At 34.6% G+C, this 18,251-nt stretch overlaps 2 protein-coding genes and 1 long non-coding RNA gene across 11 annotated transcripts; 2 read left to right on the top strand and 1 right to left on the bottom strand.

Moving 5' to 3' along the window:
- Window positions 1-1,909: 1,909 nt before the first annotated feature.
- Window positions 1,910-9,215, bottom strand: LOC112286330 (uncharacterized). 8 transcript variants are annotated; one of them, XM_090252907.1, is made up of 15 exons: window positions 8,110-9,215; window positions 7,604-7,806; window positions 7,198-7,388; window positions 7,026-7,100; window positions 6,795-6,867; window positions 6,404-6,560; window positions 5,788-6,079; window positions 5,485-5,599; window positions 4,913-5,076; window positions 4,729-4,806; window positions 4,271-4,345; window positions 3,675-4,160; window positions 3,200-3,269; window positions 2,578-2,662; window positions 1,910-2,416 (listed from the first exon to the last, which is right to left on the bottom strand). In XM_090252907.1, exons 1-10 carry the CDS (start codon window positions 9,198-9,200, stop codon window positions 4,795-4,797), a joined length of 2,373 nt encoding a protein of 790 aa, XP_090109033.1. In that variant the 5' UTR covers window positions 9,201-9,215; the 3' UTR covers window positions 1,910-2,416; window positions 2,578-2,662; window positions 3,200-3,269; window positions 3,675-4,160; window positions 4,271-4,345; window positions 4,729-4,794. The 8 variants fall into 8 exon arrangements, with proteins under 8 accessions (XP_090109033.1, XP_090109032.1, XP_090109027.1 ...); XM_090252906.1 differs by having other exon boundaries at window positions 1,910-2,662; XM_090252901.1 differs by lacking the exon at window positions 4,729-4,806.
- Window positions 9,216-11,520: 2,305 nt separating this feature from the next.
- LOC149988329 (uncharacterized) lies at window positions 11,521-14,289 on the top strand. The gene is made up of 2 exons (XR_016504667.1): window positions 11,521-12,304; window positions 12,528-14,289. It is a non-coding gene; the product is annotated as an uncharacterized LOC149988329 (long non-coding RNA).
- Window positions 14,290-15,982: 1,693 nt separating this feature from the next.
- LOC112286430 (uncharacterized) lies at window positions 15,983-17,545 on the top strand. Of its 2 annotated transcripts, none has more exons than XM_024528305.3 (2): window positions 15,983-16,101; window positions 16,544-17,545. In XM_024528305.3, the coding sequence occupies exons 1-2, from the start codon at window positions 16,011-16,013 to the stop codon at window positions 16,867-16,869; spliced, it is 417 nt and encodes a 138-aa protein (XP_024384073.1). In that variant the 5' UTR covers window positions 15,983-16,010; the 3' UTR covers window positions 16,870-17,545. The 2 variants fall into 2 exon arrangements, with proteins under 2 accessions (XP_024384073.1, XP_024384072.1); XM_024528304.2 differs by having other exon boundaries at window positions 15,996-16,101; window positions 16,541-17,545.
- Window positions 17,546-18,251: the final 706 nt, after the last annotated feature.

The following is an 18,251-nucleotide window of genomic DNA, read 5'->3' as shown; positions in this document are numbered from 1 at the left end:
TAAACCGTGATGGACGCTAAAGGGTTGAGGACGCCCGGATGGTCGCGAGCCTTGTCGTATAAGACACGATATGAGATATTATGTATTTATTTTATACACACGTATATATATATATATATATATATAGGGAATTTTTAAAATGACAACCCAAGTATTTGTTAAAATGATCCAAGTATTTATTAAATTGACCCATCCATACTAACCACCATCACAAAATTCTCCACATTATGTAGTTTTCTTCTTTAGAGAAATTTTTTTACCTGCATTGGAGCTGTATAAAATGCTTTGGAGTGGCAGAAATAATTCTACGCAAGACTAAACTTTTTTTATTTGATAAAAAGTATTGTGTGATTGACTACATCCATTTGTATTTTAAAAATATATAGCAATTAAAATATTTTTAAATAAAAAAAAGAATGATATAGTTTGAAACATTTCAGCTTAAATAATGTTATTTAAGCTGAAATGTTTCAAACTATATGCATCAATATGTTAGAAGTGATATGAAATAAATGTGTGTTTTAATCTAATTTACTAATTACATTCTGGTAGATTTATGGAACACTGGTAAAAATAAGTAATTAAAGTTATTACATATTTAGAATGTGCATATATATATATATATATATATATATATAAAAAGCAAATATTCAAAAACTATATTTTGGATCATTGTATAAAATTTGAATATTCAAAATACATCATAGATTAAAAAAATACAACTTTATATTGATTTCATCTTAAGTCTATAAGATGTTGTGACCAATTAAAAAGCTTGTTTGTAATTAAAAATCAAGATCCCAAAACTCACAAAATCGAGGTTGAGATTAGATTGCAAAACAAAAAAAACTAAGTGAATAGAACTTGTAAAGCATGATGATAAATTATATCTGAATAATTATTGATATTTTAAATATTTCAAAATGAAAGTTTTAAAGACAAGGTCGATTCTAGATTTTTACAAGAAGAAAGAGGAATGTATAAAGAGAACAATAATGAAGAACAACAAAATCTTAAATCCAATAAAAACATATTTGTATCCACTCTTTCAGCATTAGATAAAGTCTTAACCTACAGAACACATTGTATTTCAAGTTTCTATTCGAATAGTTCAATTAAAGAATAAATAGTAACCGTCAAAAATCACTAGATTTTAACATCCATCCAACTATTATTTTTAAGGTTCCTAAATATTCTAAAATGTAAATTTCCACTTCATCTACAATCAATCCCAATTACTTAGTTTTTTTTTAAAACATAGTTCAAAAATTTAACATATTCACATCCTTTCAAGAAAAACATTGTGTTCAATACAATTAGGAAATTAACAACAAGATTGTTAATTTCACAAATTGTAATTACCACCGCCATTGCTAAGATTGATTCCATAATAAGGAGCTCCGTATTTGCCAACGACCCATTTATTAAGGCAGTGATGCCTACTAAATTCATCTCTTGTTCTCATGTGGCTTGAAATTTCAATGTTCTAACATCTTCAACAAATTTGAAGTAATTCAAATCAACTACCCAATTGTAAGATGATATTTGCTCTGTCTATATCCCCAGTCTAATCTATTAATATGGCTGAAATTCACATTCCAACTTTTCTAACTTGAGTGTATTAATTGAATCCATTAAAAAGATTATGGTGTTAATGATAAAAATAATAAAACTATCAACCATCTAGGCTACTTAAAACGTATAACCACTTACAAGCTAATATTCCTAACCTAACCATTCGGATTAATTGGCTTTATTCTAACCCAAAAATTATAGATACCAAAACCTGGAGCCAATTCACGACCTCAAAAAGTGACAGATATTCAAGAAACTACCTCAGAGATCATTGCAACAGGCTCCGACGTCCCAAACTCAACAAAAATATTGATACATTCAATCACAAAGCGTGTAAACAAAACGCTGCTTAAATTGAGCCTAAGAGCAAACAGTGATGTTCTTCGCCACATCCCATTGTGCTTCAAACCCAAAGGATTAAGCGCATACTTGCAATAAACTAGTACGCAGTTTCTTTTAGTAGATAACGAGAAAATTTGTTGGTAATTAGGGTATTTACTTCCATTCATCTAAGTGCGCTTGCGCAGAAATTAAATGTAAGCAGCGCATCCGGAGTGGATGTGGAACCCCTCTTCTTGCACTGCTTTGAAACGTAGCTTAGGCAAATCCAAGACATTTAGAATCAAAGGATTCACGAAATCCTCACTATATCGTTCCGTAAGACAATTTAATGGTGTCACAGACTGAACACAAGGGTATCTATTAGAAAATCTAAGGCATTTAAGAATATGTATCATGTCACCAGAGCCCAGCGTGCCACACGGATCAGCAGGGACTTACCCGAGCTGAACCTCAACGAGCCGAAAAATAACTACCAATGTTTCATCAGCAGCTTCATTATCTAACAGAAACCCACATTAACCCTGCTCTGCGGTCAATATAGAGGAATGCGGAGGATTACGATTTCTACGTCTAGAAGAATATACCGAAGATTCAACTCATAGAATGCAATGACTAAGGTGATAATTTTTTAAACCTATAATGACAAGAAATGTAACCCACCTCAATCTGGCCATTATAGGCAGTCTGAAAAATCACTTCCCCAAGGAGCTCACAAGAAAAGAGGCAGCCACCACCTACACACTTCCTGTCAGTTATGAACGACAGATGAATACTCCAAACTCCATAACATTTAAAAAAGTGTAGAGCACCAACTGACAGTATAAAAATAAAAAAATAAAAAATAAAAAACGAAGGACACGGAAATTTCCATTTAGGCTTCCTTTGAAACTATTCATCAACAAAAGGAGAGCCGAGATAAAATTCAATCGATCAACGTATCTTGACTGCACAGCACGCCTCATGTGTCACCATAAACACTATATAATAACATAATTCCAGACTTCTCCTTAAGCACTCTACTGACAAGGGAAGTTGAACATTAGAAGCGACTCCAACCCACCTCAATCTAGGTAACAACTTCTAAATCCATATCCAATTGCCTTATAAAGGTGAAAAATACATCACTAAGGTTAATTACAATTAAAAGAGAACAATCATACACAACGTAAGACCAGCAAGCCAAAAGCTTGCTTAAAAATACCAAAAAAGATTTAGGCCATGAGGACTAGTAAGGAGCACACTACGGATACGTGCGCAGACAGCCCTGGGAGAACTAGAGTACCTTCTCGTCGCTGCATTACCTAGCGCTTTAAGCACCAAAGGGGCTAATCTCCTTAGATATGAGGACATCCCTGAAGAACGAACGCGCATCAGACTCCACACACTTCTGCCTACAACTATTCTACAAAAGACCAAGAGGTAAATAAAATCAAAAGCCACATGGACCAAGAATATGCCTACCACAGGAACGATGAGTTACGAAAGAAAATCCCTGATACATCTCAAAGAGGAGAAGTACCGAACTGTTTCTCCATTCTTAATACCAGACATGAAACAAATTCAACTCAATCTCCACACTGAAACTCACCCAACACTAGAACATGCAGAGTGTCAGCACAACGACTAATTCTAAGGACACTAAAAAAAAACCAACCGCCAATAACCAAATATCGACGCCCAGAGAACTCACACCATCAAGACAATGATCGATATAAAAAGCAGACGGACAGGAAAACGCTTTGTGCGTGTTGTCTTACAATCGTATAGTTTTATGCTCTGTGGGTATTGCCCTGAAACAACAGCAGAAGCCCACCCTCGCCAGGCGCCATTGATGAATTGGCGAGATCTCGCGACGAGCAGTGCCACGACAGAGAGAGTTTAAGATCAATAGCTGAAATTGTAGAACGAAAAAGCAGAATTTGTTTGTTCGTCCAATAGAATCTACGATTCCGAATACCTTCCTACTTTCTACATATGCAGGACACAACTTGATGTCTAGACAGACAACAATGTATACGCCAGAAACTGGCATAACTGCATCACCTTCCCGAAATGAAGGGGTGACTCAGTGCCTCGGACACAGTCAACCGCTTGTCTGGATCCAGAATAAACATCTTCTCCAGCAAATCCTTGAACTGCATCACCAATTTTGTGTCTTCTTCAGCTGTTCCTGAGCTGTGAATGAGATGACCCATATCCTTGGGTTTAATAAAATGATCATTTCTAATTATCCTCTTCACCATCTGCAGCAAATGAAACAAAAATGAGGAATGCAAAAGGTGAACATACAAAGGGTCGGTACACATACCAAAAAAGAAGAAAAGAGGAAGAAGAGAAAGAAAGTGGGTTTTACCTTCTTAGTGACAGGATCCTCTTCTACAGCACAAAAATTCAGGTCTTGATCGAAGTGCTGATCCAGGAATTGCGCCTGCACAACAAGACAAACCACTAAGACCCATTAGAACAGATAGCTCTATGCCAGCACAACTATGATTCCTGAGTTGTGCTTCAGCGGTAAAGCCTTCTTCCGGTATAAATACCAGGACTTGGTATACATATAGCTGTATCACTATTAGTTACGTGGGCGCTAATTGTAGACATCCTGAAGGCCTCTAAGGCTCTAGGGCTACGGGGATATACCATACCATACCTGCATCCAAGTTGACAAACTTCACACAGCTATGCGAACGTTATAACGATATTATCATTCCTTGACTGCAGGTATAGTATGGTTTATGGATACGCACAATCCATAAATGGAGCCTATAGACACACTACCCCACTCTCTATGAGCCAAGCTGCACAGCTCACCAATCAAAACCGAGCAGGCCTCTTATCCCTTCACCTAGGCTGTATGAATTTGAAATGATTGAAAGCTTAAAACTCCACCTGTCAGCCGGGAGGCAAAGAACGTTAAGCACCCAAGACCTTAGAAGAGGAAACTGTTCACGGCATACAAGTGACAATGGATAATAGCTAAATTTTCAGTATATACCTTCCTGAGCATCTTCTTGGGGAAACGCCCCTTCAGCTCCATGTGCAGTCGCAGCATGTCATTATTGGTATGCCCAGGAAACAGCATCTTTCCCGAGTAAAGCTCGTATAAACAGCAGCCGACCGACCATATATCAAGAGCATGATCGTAAGGCAAGCCAAGAACTGCAATAGCCAAATGAAAATGAGTCAGACGTGAAACCTTGACTTGTCTTATCAGCATGGGCACTTAAGTGGTACCTGGAAAAAAAAATGGTACTCAGCAACAAGATCTGCATTAATAATGTCTTTACAAACTTGCATGAATATAAAGTGAACTTGAGAGTTTAAAATAGCAATAAATAAATACCTAAAAATTTCATGGAGGCAACGTAAGAAGATAAGAAACAGGAGACTTCAAATAGAAAGAAATATTACAGAAAATTTTATCAAATAAGGGAAAAAGGTCCTTAAGGTTCAATCGTTCTCAATTCAAATTTCCCCGAAAATTGAATTTAAAAGAAACCACTGATATTACCAGATTTAAAACATACTAGCTGTAAATATATGTGAAGTTAGTGTTCAGATACGTACTAATTTCCGGTGCTCGATAAAATCGACTGACCAAGTAAGGTGTAATTTCGTTCTCTCCAGCAAACATCGCAGATCCAAAATCACAAAGCTTCAACACGTTCATGGCGTCATTTACCTGCAAAAAATGGTTGCAACATAAGCCCAGAGATGTGCTTCAATCCCTCCCCCCATCGCAAAAGATGTCAATAAGTCCCACAATTACACTAAAGGTGCAGAGAACTCAATAGTATAAAATCATGCACATTAGACCCATTAGATATTCCAAAACCTAGTTCTAATTGTCTATGAAATGGATTTACGCACCAGCATGTTGTCAGGCTTGATGTCGCAATGCAAAACTCCACAGTTCCGCAAATGTTTGAGTGCGATAAATAGCTGTTTTGCATAAGCTCGGACTGCAGTCAAGTTGATGCCAATGTTGCGACCAAATTTTTTCAGAATTTCACGTAGGTTCATGTGCAAAGACTCAAAGACCAAACACAAATGGTTCCGATATTCAAAGCTAGAAAGTAGTCGTACACAATGCCTTCTGTTCTCAGGATCAGCTCCAGCTAATTTTTTCAATATCACCAGCTCTTGTTGACCAATTTTGTACCTGCAAGTCCAACACGCGGATATCTTAGAGCTTAAATTTATCACATCAAAAAGTTCAGGAATTCAAAAACATTTCATACGAATGCAACTGATAGTGACGAAAAATTCAACTTTCTTTGTATGACGACAGTATGTGTTTTAAAATGTGTGGAAAGTTCTGCAACTTGCATCCAACTTCCATATCAAAATCATAAATGGAAAATTACGGCCAATAGTGAGCACTTGGTACAGCTACGAAACCTCACATGTAACAAAAACCGGACCATGGGATACACAATCGCAAGATTTCAAATGGAAAATGGAAGTAGGAGTGTTGAAAACTTACATAGTATCATTGTTGCGAATGATCTTGATTGCAACTTCTTCGGGATCATTTTTACCTGCTTTTGTGTCATACGCTCGAACCACAGTTGAAAATACACCGCTGCCATGTGATGCCAAAACATTATAGCGGCCATCCAAGGTCTCACCGATACGAAAACCTGTAAACATTTACCTTCACTTTGTCAAAGTTCACCCAACGTAATGATGCCTTAATCAAGGGCCATTGTAAAAATCTATATTCCCAAACCCCAAGCACCTCAAAAAAAATATCAAAAAATCAAAAAATCAAGAACAGAAACCATGCCAAAGCATATACCAGTATCCAAACAAAAAAACATATCAACACCCAAGAACAAAGCAGCAATTCAAAATCATAGACTAGGTGAACTTACAGTAACGTCCTTCGGGATCATCCCAATTGTCATTCAGGCCACTTGAGTTAATAGCTAAGCCATCACCTTTCCCCTGCAATGGTCATGGGCATTTGTCATCAATCCTCAAGTTTAAGAAATCCGATGAACAACACCGATTCCATTTGAGAGTAAAATCTGTAAAACAAGAAAATGATCCTCCATCAAAAAGTAATTGAAAGTATCCCAAACAGTTCTCAAAAAGAGACCTACCATTCTCCGACCCCCTGCGGGTGATTCCCCAAATATATCGTCGCAGAACATGTCATCGGTCCTCTTTAGCTCGCTCTGCAACCACCAAAAACAATCAAGTACCCGTCTCACTAACAGACACTGATCATAACTACCTTCTAAAAAGAGTATTAAATTTGTATAATAGACTTACTTTCGGTGATCCCTGTCCCAAGCCACTTGCTTCTGGTGCAATCTCGTTCTGAGCGTTTCCATTTGCGACATTTTTCTTCTCCAAGTCGATTTCCACGCCATTAAGAGTCTCTTCCACAGCCTGCATCTCCTTGTTTTCATGAAGAGCTAAAGGCGGATTTTGCTCTGTCTTCGAAGATACGACGTTATCAACTGCAGTTTAGCTCAAAACTGATTATGATCTGTAATTTTTTTAAAAAACTAAAACTATTTCAACGTTGAGAATAGTGAGATCGAAACCTGAAATACCTCGACCAAAGACACTTATAAAAAGGAAAAACGAATCCTGAAAAAATTAAATGCATGACCAAATTAACATCAAACCTAGTCAAAAACAAAAATGTCTTTGATTCCATTGAACAACTCACCTGCATTGACCGTCGGGTCCTCAAAAATGTCCACTTTTGTCTCCTGCTGCTGCTGCTGCTCTTGATGCTGCTGTTTGTATTTTTCTAGAATTGCTTGCCTTCGGCGTCTACTTTCTTCTTTAATCCTTTCCGGATCGTCTTCTTCTTGAGCAGCCAACTGCGACTCGATGCGCTCTTGGTACTCTTCGTCATCCTCTTCTTCTCTGTAAAAATTTAAGACACAAAAAGGAGTCATATAAAAAACCGTCAAATATCGACAAATTGCCTAGACCCTACATGTAAATGATCACAGCCCGGAACGACGAACAACGCAGACGCGATTCACAATTTGTATCCTAAGTATTGACACTCGAGGGCAAAAAAAGAAAAAGAAAAAAAGAAAAAAAGAAAAAAAACATTGTGTCTCGTATCATTTAAGCAATGTTCACAGCATTCATACAAAAGGAACAATTATGAAGGATCAATACAAGTTTCAAACAAGAGGCATTCAGGAATTGCACACATACCTGTCTTTCTCTTCATTGATGTGATTTATGTCTTCCCTAAACGAACGATTATGGAAACCCATGCCACCGCGATCTCGGTCATGATGGTTTCTGTAACCACCGTCTCGACTCCTGTCCCAATCCCTATCACCATGTCTGTCAGGCCCATACGCTCTATCTCTGTTTAAATCATACAAAATGTTACCCCCGTCGTAATGATTTTTCCACGCACTATCTCGACTCCCATGACCGGCATTCCTATCGTAATATTCATCTCCATAACCCCGAGGTCTGTTCCCAACCCTTCTTTCTTTCTCTCTTTCCCTCTCTCGCATGCTTTCTCTGCTCCCAGCCCTTCTTTCTCTATCTCGATTGCTCTCGGAACTCCCGGCCCGTCTCTCTCTCGAACGCCAGCTCTCCCTACTTCCGGCCCTCCTCTCTCGCACGGTCTCCCGAGAACGCGACCTTTCTCTCCGCTCTACACTGGTGCGGTTATGCTCACCCCTCCCTCTTCTATCATGAACTTCCTCATCCCATCCATGCCTACCACTATTAGATTCGTTGCCACAACTCCTGGTATGAACCTCCTCTGATGCACCATGGTTCCTCCTCCTATCCCTTCCTCCAACAACATCACGGTCACGCACACTCTCCCTGGATCGAGAGCGGGCCTTCCGGTCCGAACTCTGTTCTGTTTTTGAATCCCTCGCGCTTTCTCTAGACCGCGACCTCCGCCTGCGCTTCGAATCCCTCATACTATCTCGCGACCGCGACCTCCGTCTCCGTCCATCGCTCGAACTCCTATGCGCTCTCTCCTTCGTCGTCTCCACTGCCCCCTCTATCCTCGAATCTCTCATGCTTTCCCTAGACCGTGATCGCGCCTTCCGTTCTCTGCTCTCCGCCCTGCTTCGCACTCGCTCCGACATCGAAACCCTATGATAGAATATGGCACCGTGCGACGTTACGCCATAGCCAAGCTCCACATTAACAACAACAACGAAGACGAGGATGACGACAACGCTCCCGACTCCCCCCCCTCCGGATCGCGGGTCGCCCTGCCCGTCCACCCACGAACTACCAAGCATACACTCTTCTAGAACTCGCGTTCCCATAGCGTCAATTGTGTTGTTCCCAGATGTTCTATATCCTGGGAACGGGGCTTGCCCGATTTGGGAACGCGACCTCTGCACTCCATCCACGTGGACTTGGCAACGATTGGCTGCCCCTATTACGTGCTGACACGTGGTCGTACCCCCCCCCTTGTGTGTGCTTCCTAAACTAAATGAAGGTTGAGGTTTGCATTTTTGTTTTTAAATGTGGACCGTAAAATCCTAAAAAGTTGGTTTCTTCCACCTTCTTGTTATGTTTGAAAATAAATTTCTCTTTCCATTTTTTTTTTTTCATATTCTTTTAGAGAAATATTAGTAATGTGTCCACTATTGATATCACTATACCCCATATGACCTCTACACAATGTAAATTTGAAAAAAGCACGTTTCTACATTCATGGCATATTTGGCATCCCAATATTTTATCCCAATATTGACACAAAAATAGAATAAATTGAAAAAAAAAATTGTGTTTATAAGAGCATAATTAAGTTAATTAATTAATTAACTGAACCTTTTTAAGCTAATATTTTGTTTAAATTTAAAATAAAATAATAATAAAATAAAAAAAACAACTCACAACATGTTTTCTCATAATATATTTGTTGACTCCTTCTAAACCACCTCCCTTTCTTAAAGCAAACAAAGGAAAAAATGCATAAAAAAAATAGGCATATTATTAGCAAGTTGTCTATGAAGAGGGTCATATGGGGTGTAGCAATATTAAATGGAGGAATATGAGGGATACTTATGAGGGATAATAAATTTAAAACATTATTTGAGTGGTTTGTATTAATATATGAGGGTATGAATGATAGGTTTTAAGTCATAACAAGATAATAAAATTATTTGTTATTACAAAAATATTCAAAATTTTAAAGTTAGAGACTAAGAAAACTGTTTATGATTTTTATTTAATATTTAATTTTAAAAGAAAACTCTATTTACAATTTTTAAAACCTTATTTGAAAGATAAATTTTATGTATAACTTTTTATCATAGTATATTGATAAATGTCAAGTAATTGAAAAACATAATAGGATACAAAAATACAAAAGAAAAATATGCAATAAAATATGCTTTCATTCAAAATAAGAATCAAGATTGAAGCACTTTGTAATGTTATTTGTAAATAAAAAATAATAATAAATTAGAGAATTTTATTTGTAAATAAAAAATAATAATAAATTAGAGAATTTTTAATAGTATATCTCCAATTGATATTGCTACATCCCATATGACCTCTACACTACTTAAATTGACTAAAAAGCATGCTTCTATGCTTAGGGCACGTTTGACAATCCAATATTTAATCCCAATATTGACCCAAAATAGAATAAACTAAAACATAAGCTTTTGAGTTTTTGGAAGCCAAAAAATAAATAAATAAATAAATAAAACTAAACTAAACTAAATTTTAAATTAATTTTTTTTTGTGGCAATTTTTTTTTTTTTTTTAACAACATGTTTTTTTCATAAAATACTCACTATTTCTATCTCAACCACCACCATTTCTTAAAGCAAAGAAAAGAATATTATTATTATCTAGTTGTCTATGAGGAGGTTACATGTGGTGTAGCCATATCAATTGGAGATGTAGCATAACAATCCTCTAAAAATAATAATAACAACAACATTAACAAATCAAACAAGAAGAAGAAGAAAATAAAAAAACAAAAAAAAACAAACAACAACAACAACAACAACAACAGAAAACAAGCAAAAATATTGCTCTGATCAAATAATACTTTGTGTCTCAATTGTGATTGTAATGAGATACAATTAAAAAAATAAAATAAACAATACACAACAGCCACACACACATACACATATGTATGTGTGCGTTTATATATATATATATATATATATATACATAATTTACACACTTGGAACTCATATATCCATAGTTTTTTCATTTATTTTGTATGAAGAAATCAGACCACTGTCTACATGTGATTGTAGTATATGGATTAATGATACTGTGGTTACTAAATCGGAGAATCTGGTAGACCCATGATTTTGTATGTTTCCAGATGTTCTAATACGTAATTTTTTTTGTTTATAATTTAAAAAGTTGATTTGCAATATTATTTAAAGCATTATCATCACAATGAAACTTGAATAAAGTTACTGAATCAATTAAATATAAAAAGTGTAAGTAGCAGTAATTTGACATAATATAAAAGAATTGTTGCATAGTCATTTAACACCTCTTACTAAATAGTTGTGTGTCTACAAATGAAATGTATAAAACACAGCCACATTCTACCGTTCTAAAGGGAAAAATGCTGGAAAAAGGTCACCTAACAGTTACGAAGTATAAAACTTCTTTCAAGCATTTGTTGTATGTAATATTTTGACGATTGTTTGATGTGTAACAGCATGTTTTGAAAATGAAAGTAATGACACTTGTTGTCTACAATGTTGCATTAATGGTTTCATCAGTTTTACAACATCAAAATCCAGTAAACTTCATTGTTTGTTTTGTTTGTTTGTTTGTTTTTTTTTTTTTTTTTAATTTTAATTTTAATTTTTTAATGTGAATCTCAGTAATTAGAATACTATCACATTAATCCACTAGCTTTTACAATTTCAAAGATATGGATTATTAATTTCAGTTCTTTTTCATTTAAAAATTAACATGCACTCATTCTACATGTTTAAGAAACAGAATTTCTAAATAGTCTATATTTCATGAAAAAAATGGTGAACCATTATCTATTAGAGAATTTTTATTATGGAATGTAGTTTCACTCAATTTTAAATTTTCATTCTTGTTTCCGAATAATATATAAACAAATACATGAGATTCATAAATTTCACAATATTTGATTGGTTGATGTAACAACATTGATGATGAACATTGAACATTACAATTAAATGACAACCATTGGTGAAAATTTACTAAACCTTTTCATTCATCTTTTCTATTTTACCAACATTAAAATGTGAAGGTTACTGTTTTGTTTTTTATAACAATGAAGAAAACTGAAAATGAAGAAAAAAGCATCTTCTCTCCCTTGCCTTTAATATGAACATAACACTCCAAGATTTGATTTGGAATACAACATAATCTTCAACTTCAAAGTTTTAAAAACAAAAAGAAAGTAAGATTTTTGTAAGATTGAAATTTCGTATATCTTGAGGTTGTAAGTTATACAAATTAAATATTTTTTACACACAAAATTGCACTCTTTATTTTGACTTGGGTAACTTTTTACCATTTGTATCAAGTGTCTTGTTTTCTATTATTTCTATTTGTTTGTGTGTTTTAATTTTAGATTAGTTTATTTTATTTTAATTTTGATTTTTCTTCTTCGTCCTCTTTAGCAGGATCAATGTTGTTGTGTGTTTAATAAGTGGAGAAAATTTTCCGTAACTTGAAAAATATCGTGCAATCTTGTTTATTAATGCATGAGAGAGCATAGTTTTGTTGGTGGCAGGATAAGATTATAAAAACCTAAACCTAAACATGCATTTCTACATTTTGTATTAAGAACTCATTACTTCATCAAATCGTTTGTATTATTGTAAAAAATATATATTTATCATCAATCTGGTAGTAAAATTGAATTTGTGACATAAATAATTTTAACAATGAAATCTGAAGGTTTTTTTCCTCTGAAAACATGTACAGAATTCAAGCATTTTAAATTGTTAAGTTAGATCTCTTAAAACATATATATATATATATATATATATATATCTATCAGCAAATGAAATGATGTCTTTGAATTTTCTAATAAGTCATTGAAGAATGAAAGCTTAAATTTTAAAAGAAGTAGAATTTGTAAATTAATCAATTGAGAGTTTGAAAAAGAAAATGAAATGTCAAAAAATAAATATTCAGTAAGAAAAAGAATTCACAAGAAAAGATGGGTATTACAGTTTTGTAATAGTTGTAGAGGTTCCAATACAAATCATGACAAAACAGTCAATTTTCTTACTTGTTGCACATCAAGAAGAAGCTAAAAGAATCTATACACTGAGGAAGAAGAATAAATAAAAAATAAATAAAAAATTATAATAAAAATAATGCAAATGAGTTTTCTTCAACAAGGAAACCAACATTTGGATTATGAAAAGAAACACTTAAGTTATCAAAGCAGTACTGAGGGTGGTAGTTGTGAATATTGTGTTGAATTGCATGGAATGAACCCTAACTCGCACTCTCCGGGTAGTAGTTCCAAAAGTGATTCGGAGAGTGAGGTTTCTCCTTTTAAACCAAGAAGAAGAAGACTCAAAAAACTACCACCAATAGATCATCCATACAAGGGCATTGAAAAGAATAATAGTAACAAATGGTGTGACAATTGGAAAGAGGACGAAGCCCACAATCCATCGCAACTAGATAATGAAGAATCCGTAGCTATAGTATGCGGGAAAGTGAATGGCATTATAACAACCATGTTGTTGGATACTGGGTCTTCCATATCCGCTATTACGGAGAATTTTGCACAACAATTGCATTTAGAAACATGGTACACGGATGATGTTCTAGTCGTCACTTTAGCAAACACCCATGTAGAGAGGTATCCGGAGCGGATGTGTGTAGTGACTTTTGAAATTGGTGATCTCGAGATATCCGAAGAACTTAATGTGCTTCCGGGACAAATTTATAATATCACGCTTGGGAAAAATTGGCTTAAATCTCATATGGCTATTTGTGACTATGGATTGGATATTTTACGGTTGCCCGGATCACGACCAATTCGTATGGGTATTCCCGCACCAATAGCTCCCTTCAAATCAATAGTAAAACCAAAAACTAAGAACTCTAGGAAACAATCCTTACAACAAGTGCAACTTCAAACCTACCCAAGTCTTAGAACTCTACTTTTTTTAGGAGGATGGTTGCCTTTTATGTCTTCAAAACAAGCAAACAAGTCAATGTGATATTTTACAACTAATTAAATATCTTGCATAGTGTTTTAGATTCAAGCAGTTATCAGAAATGAAAAAAAAATGATTTAACACAAGTAATCAATACATATCACTAATATTGATTTCTCCTTTAATGTTTTCAATTTATAAAGTGTATAAATTTTAATAGAAAAGCTGTGAAATAATTGTTTTGAAAATGGTTACAAAAGGTTTAGTTCATGAGAGCATGCAATAAATGTTATAGTATTTTTATATTATATTATTACATAATTCAAGTAATTTTTTCAAATAATTTCTACAACCTTTTAGTATAGATGACGTTCTGTTGTTGTCTTGCTAGTAGACCTTTTGATCAATCACTGATCCATCTTCTTTTCAATTAGATAAACTAGGTTGCAATGAATGAGGTTTATTCAATCAAACAACAAATTCAAACACAATTCTTTCCTTGTACTCTTCTTTGATGTTTATGTTTTTTAAAAATAAAAATAATTAAATAAAATTTTGATTGGTTTATTTATTTATACAATTTTGATCATCACAAAAATCAGGGTTTTGGAATATAGGTTGGTGTTTCAATTGACAATGTTTTTAAATGATTTTTGTATGTCATCAATTAATAAATTTATATTCTCTTTATTTATTTATTTATTTTATTTACATACTTTTGTTATTGAGATATAGTTATAAATTATAAAAAGGAAGCATGATAATCTAATATTAAAACTTTTAAGACCACAAAAAGAAATAACCTTGAAAATTTTATAATTTTTTACTGATGGTTTACCAAAAACAAAAAAAATTGGCATATTAATTTCAAGGTTACACATTTTCATTATTAATTAGTATTCTTATTTAAAAAAAAATACTTTGCATATATATTTTCATTTAAATTATTAATACACAATTTAAATTCAACACATGATTGTGATGTTGTTTTTGATGCAACATGCATCTCACATTACTTTCGACCCTTATATCAATCATGCTTGTTTGTTGTTATTTCTTTAAAGTTTATTTAATTTTTTAAATTTTTATTATATAATTTAAGAAACTCATTGAACAAAATGATTACTTGGATCAAATCACAAAGTTAATTGTATCTTAGATAGTCATTATGCTTAAGAAAAAATTGACAAAAGATCACAACTTTTAAAATTTGTATTTTCTTAATATAAAAACATTCTTTAAGCATATTTTTACATTTAGAAAACCATCCAAGAAGCTACAAAAAGAAAATGATGAGATGAATTGTATTATTACATGATACAAATGGTGTTGTCTCCAAAAATTTGCATTAACCCCACCTCAATAAAATATTTTTAACAAAGTTGAAGAATTCATATAAAAAATCCCCATAACTATTTATCAATACTATTTTGTATTTTTCATATTTGTACACTCAAGATATGAACCACCACATTTCAAACCATAATCAAACAATGGCTTTGGTCCTTAAAAAGACCTCTTCTCACTTAAAAATAAGGTAAAAAATTCCCAAATCAAAACTTTTCTTTATCAATCAAAAAAAAACTTTCATTATACTTTTACTTTTCAAAGTAAGCCTGTAGGTCTAAAAACCCCATCCAAGTGAACAAAAACCACATCAAAATTCACATCTTTATTTTTATAATCACACTTCTTAATTTTTAATTAAGGGAATTATTAAACTTATACAGCAATGATACGCTTGTGCAAAATAAATCCACCGTCACTGACAAATAAAGCATCGCACTAAAGGGCAGTTATTAACATTTAAGCTTCACACAAAGAAGCCATAAAAGCAAAGCCCCACAATATTAAAGCTCCATTCGTTACAGGAACGAATTATCATTCATCCTACAGATGAACGACCACATCCATCGAAACATCTAACTTTTTTTTTTCTTTTTTTTTTCTTTTTTGTTTTCTCTCCGCAGGTAATGGTGTATGAGTGCATATTACCAGTTGATCAGGTCCGTCGTTCACGGTCTTTGTTTGGAGGCTGTTGGGTACTCGAGAACTTTCGATTCGGGCCGAGGTTGGTTTGTTTGTTTGTTTGATTGTTTGCATGACATGGTAGTGTGATCGAGGTTTCTGGGTTTCTGTGAGAACGAGATGAGCGTGATAAAAGGTCGAGAATGAGCGGTCACGTGAGGGATACGAGGACTGGTGGTGTCGGTGGGCGAGGGTAAAGCTTGCGTTGCTGGTGAATCTCGAGATTGTGGTTGGTTTCCGTGCGTGCGGTTGAGGAGATCTGCAGTGGGTCAAGTCGGATGTTGCGTTGATTTCGAGTCCAGATTAGTTCTTGAGGGCGTTCGTAGACCTGATGGTGTCAAGTTTTTGAGAGTGGGTTGATGGGTTGTGTGATCGGTTGAATGCGAATTTCGTGGGTGTAGTTTTCCCTTCTTGTGCAAAGAAACCCACTGTAGTGTTTTACGTAGAGGTGTATTGATTATCGAGGCTCTGTTGTAACTCAGCAGTTGAAAAAGTGGGAAACGATTACATGGCGAAGGCAGCACAGGTTTTGCCTATGGACCTTGACCAGGATGCACGGTCCCTTCTCCAACAGCAACAAGAGGGTCACAATAAGGAACTGGACCGGAAAGATTCGGTGCGCGCTCGGCTACTTGCGATTTCACGGGTCGAACCAGTTGTGTCAGGCTCACCTCTGTGCTCTATGATGCCCTTGTCTCCTGTGAAGGTCAAAAGAAGTCCTGAATCAACTCACCAGGGCGGCAGTGAAGACGAGTTCCGTCGCAAGTTGATCTCAATATCATACGCCGATGTTATTCTACCAGATCAGTAAGTAGATCAGTTTTGGAGTTAGACTCATGTCTCGTGGAGACTTGCCATCGAAGGAAGTAGTCACCGGGGACGGTATAATGCATGCGTGATACTACAATTCATACCTAGTTAGAAAGCAGTGTACTGATTATATCTCAAGTCAGAAACCTGATTTGAGAGCCTTAGGATTCAGGTGGGTTGGGTGTATAACTCGAAGCTGCTGTAGTATCATGTTGTAGTCTTTACTGTTTGCTTGGCATGATGGTTTGAGGTTTGGTGGGTTTCATTTCCTGTACGAGTGTGAAACAGGGATTACCCTTGAAGCTTGTAAATCTCGACGACTGGACTTTATACTTCGTTTTAGAAAAATCGAATGTAGCTTTTATGGTTCAACGTGTACGATTTCAACGGTCAGGGATGAGGAAGAATGATTTGACTCGGCAATGGATTTGAGGACACCGTTCTACGACTGGTGGTTGGTATTGGAATCTGAGTAAGCTGATGAAGAGCAACAAGATATGTGGGTATTTGTGTTTCTCAACATGATTGTTTTTGTTTAATAGAAGTGGTAGTACAGAGGTGTTCAAAGTATAAAGTTGTTTTATGAACCATTTTTTTTAGAGTGAGATAACCACTCACAGCTTATCAACCTTCCTACGTAGGGATTTTTAATACAAGTTTTTCATCTTTTTCGTGAAGCTTGGTTTCAGCACCGTCTGTGAATGTGTGTCAGTTGATCTAATATTGTATTGATTTTTGAAGCTGACATTTTAAGATCTAAATAGTAGTTAAACAAAGTAATATGTTTATTACTATTCTTGCTTTAAAATACTAATCTTAGGTACTCACTTTAAAATGATATAATCCTGTATCTTTCATTATTAAAAAATAAAAATAAAAATGATTTATTTAGTCAATTATATAATATACTAATTAATTAACTTTTTGTATGTGGTATGATGAAGTTTTCTATATTACCTCTGATTCATTGTTGGAAGTAGTATAGTTCATTACTTATTTGCAACTAATACAACTTTTATTTTGTTTATTATGTATGAATATATTTTTGACCATTTAAAAAAATTGCCAATTTCTCTAGGTTTGTAATTTGGTGTTTCTTGAAGATATATTGCCAACAAAAGTGACAAGTTTTTATTCTAATCTTTGTACTTTTAAAGGACACCATGATTAAAACATATTTTATTTTTATTTTTTAGTTCTTAGATTATCAAAAGAATTAAAGGTCGAGATATTATGGAACCATAAATGAATAAGGGTATACCAAATTTTAGCACTAAAATAATGAATATAACAAGAATGATGATTTTAAATGTAAACTAGCTATTGTTTGCATGGATGTGTAGCTAGTGAGGGGAGGAAGAAGGGGTGTGAGTCCACACATTA

This window comes from Physcomitrium patens, chromosome 9, assembly GCF_059467195.1.
Source record: "Physcomitrium patens ecotype Gransden chromosome 9, ASM5946719v1, whole genome shotgun sequence".
Classification (NCBI taxonomy): Eukaryota; Viridiplantae; Streptophyta; class Bryopsida; order Funariales; family Funariaceae; genus Physcomitrium; species Physcomitrium patens.
This window is presented reverse-complemented; position numbering and strand designations above follow the sequence as displayed.

Coding starts and splice junctions, on each gene's coding strand:
- LOC112286330 (XM_073536311.2), bottom strand. CDS start 9,200: ATGGGAACGCGAGTTCTAGAAGAGTGTATGCTTGGTAGTTCGTGGGTG. Junction 7,101..7,197: donor TGGGACAGGGATCACCGAAA/GTAAGTCTATTA, acceptor TGGTGGTTGCAG/AGCGAGCTAAAGAGGACCGA. Junction 6,080..6,403: donor ATTCGCAACAATGATACTAT/GTAAGTTTTCAA, acceptor TTGGACTTGCAG/GTACAAAATTGGTCAACAAG.
- LOC112286430 (XM_024528304.2), top strand. CDS start 16,011: ATGAGTGCATATTACCAGTTGATCAGGTCCGTCGTTCACGGTCTTTGT. Junction 16,102..16,540: donor AACTTTCGATTCGGGCCGAG/GTTGGTTTGTTT, acceptor GTTGTAACTCAG/CAGTTGAAAAAGTGGGAAAC.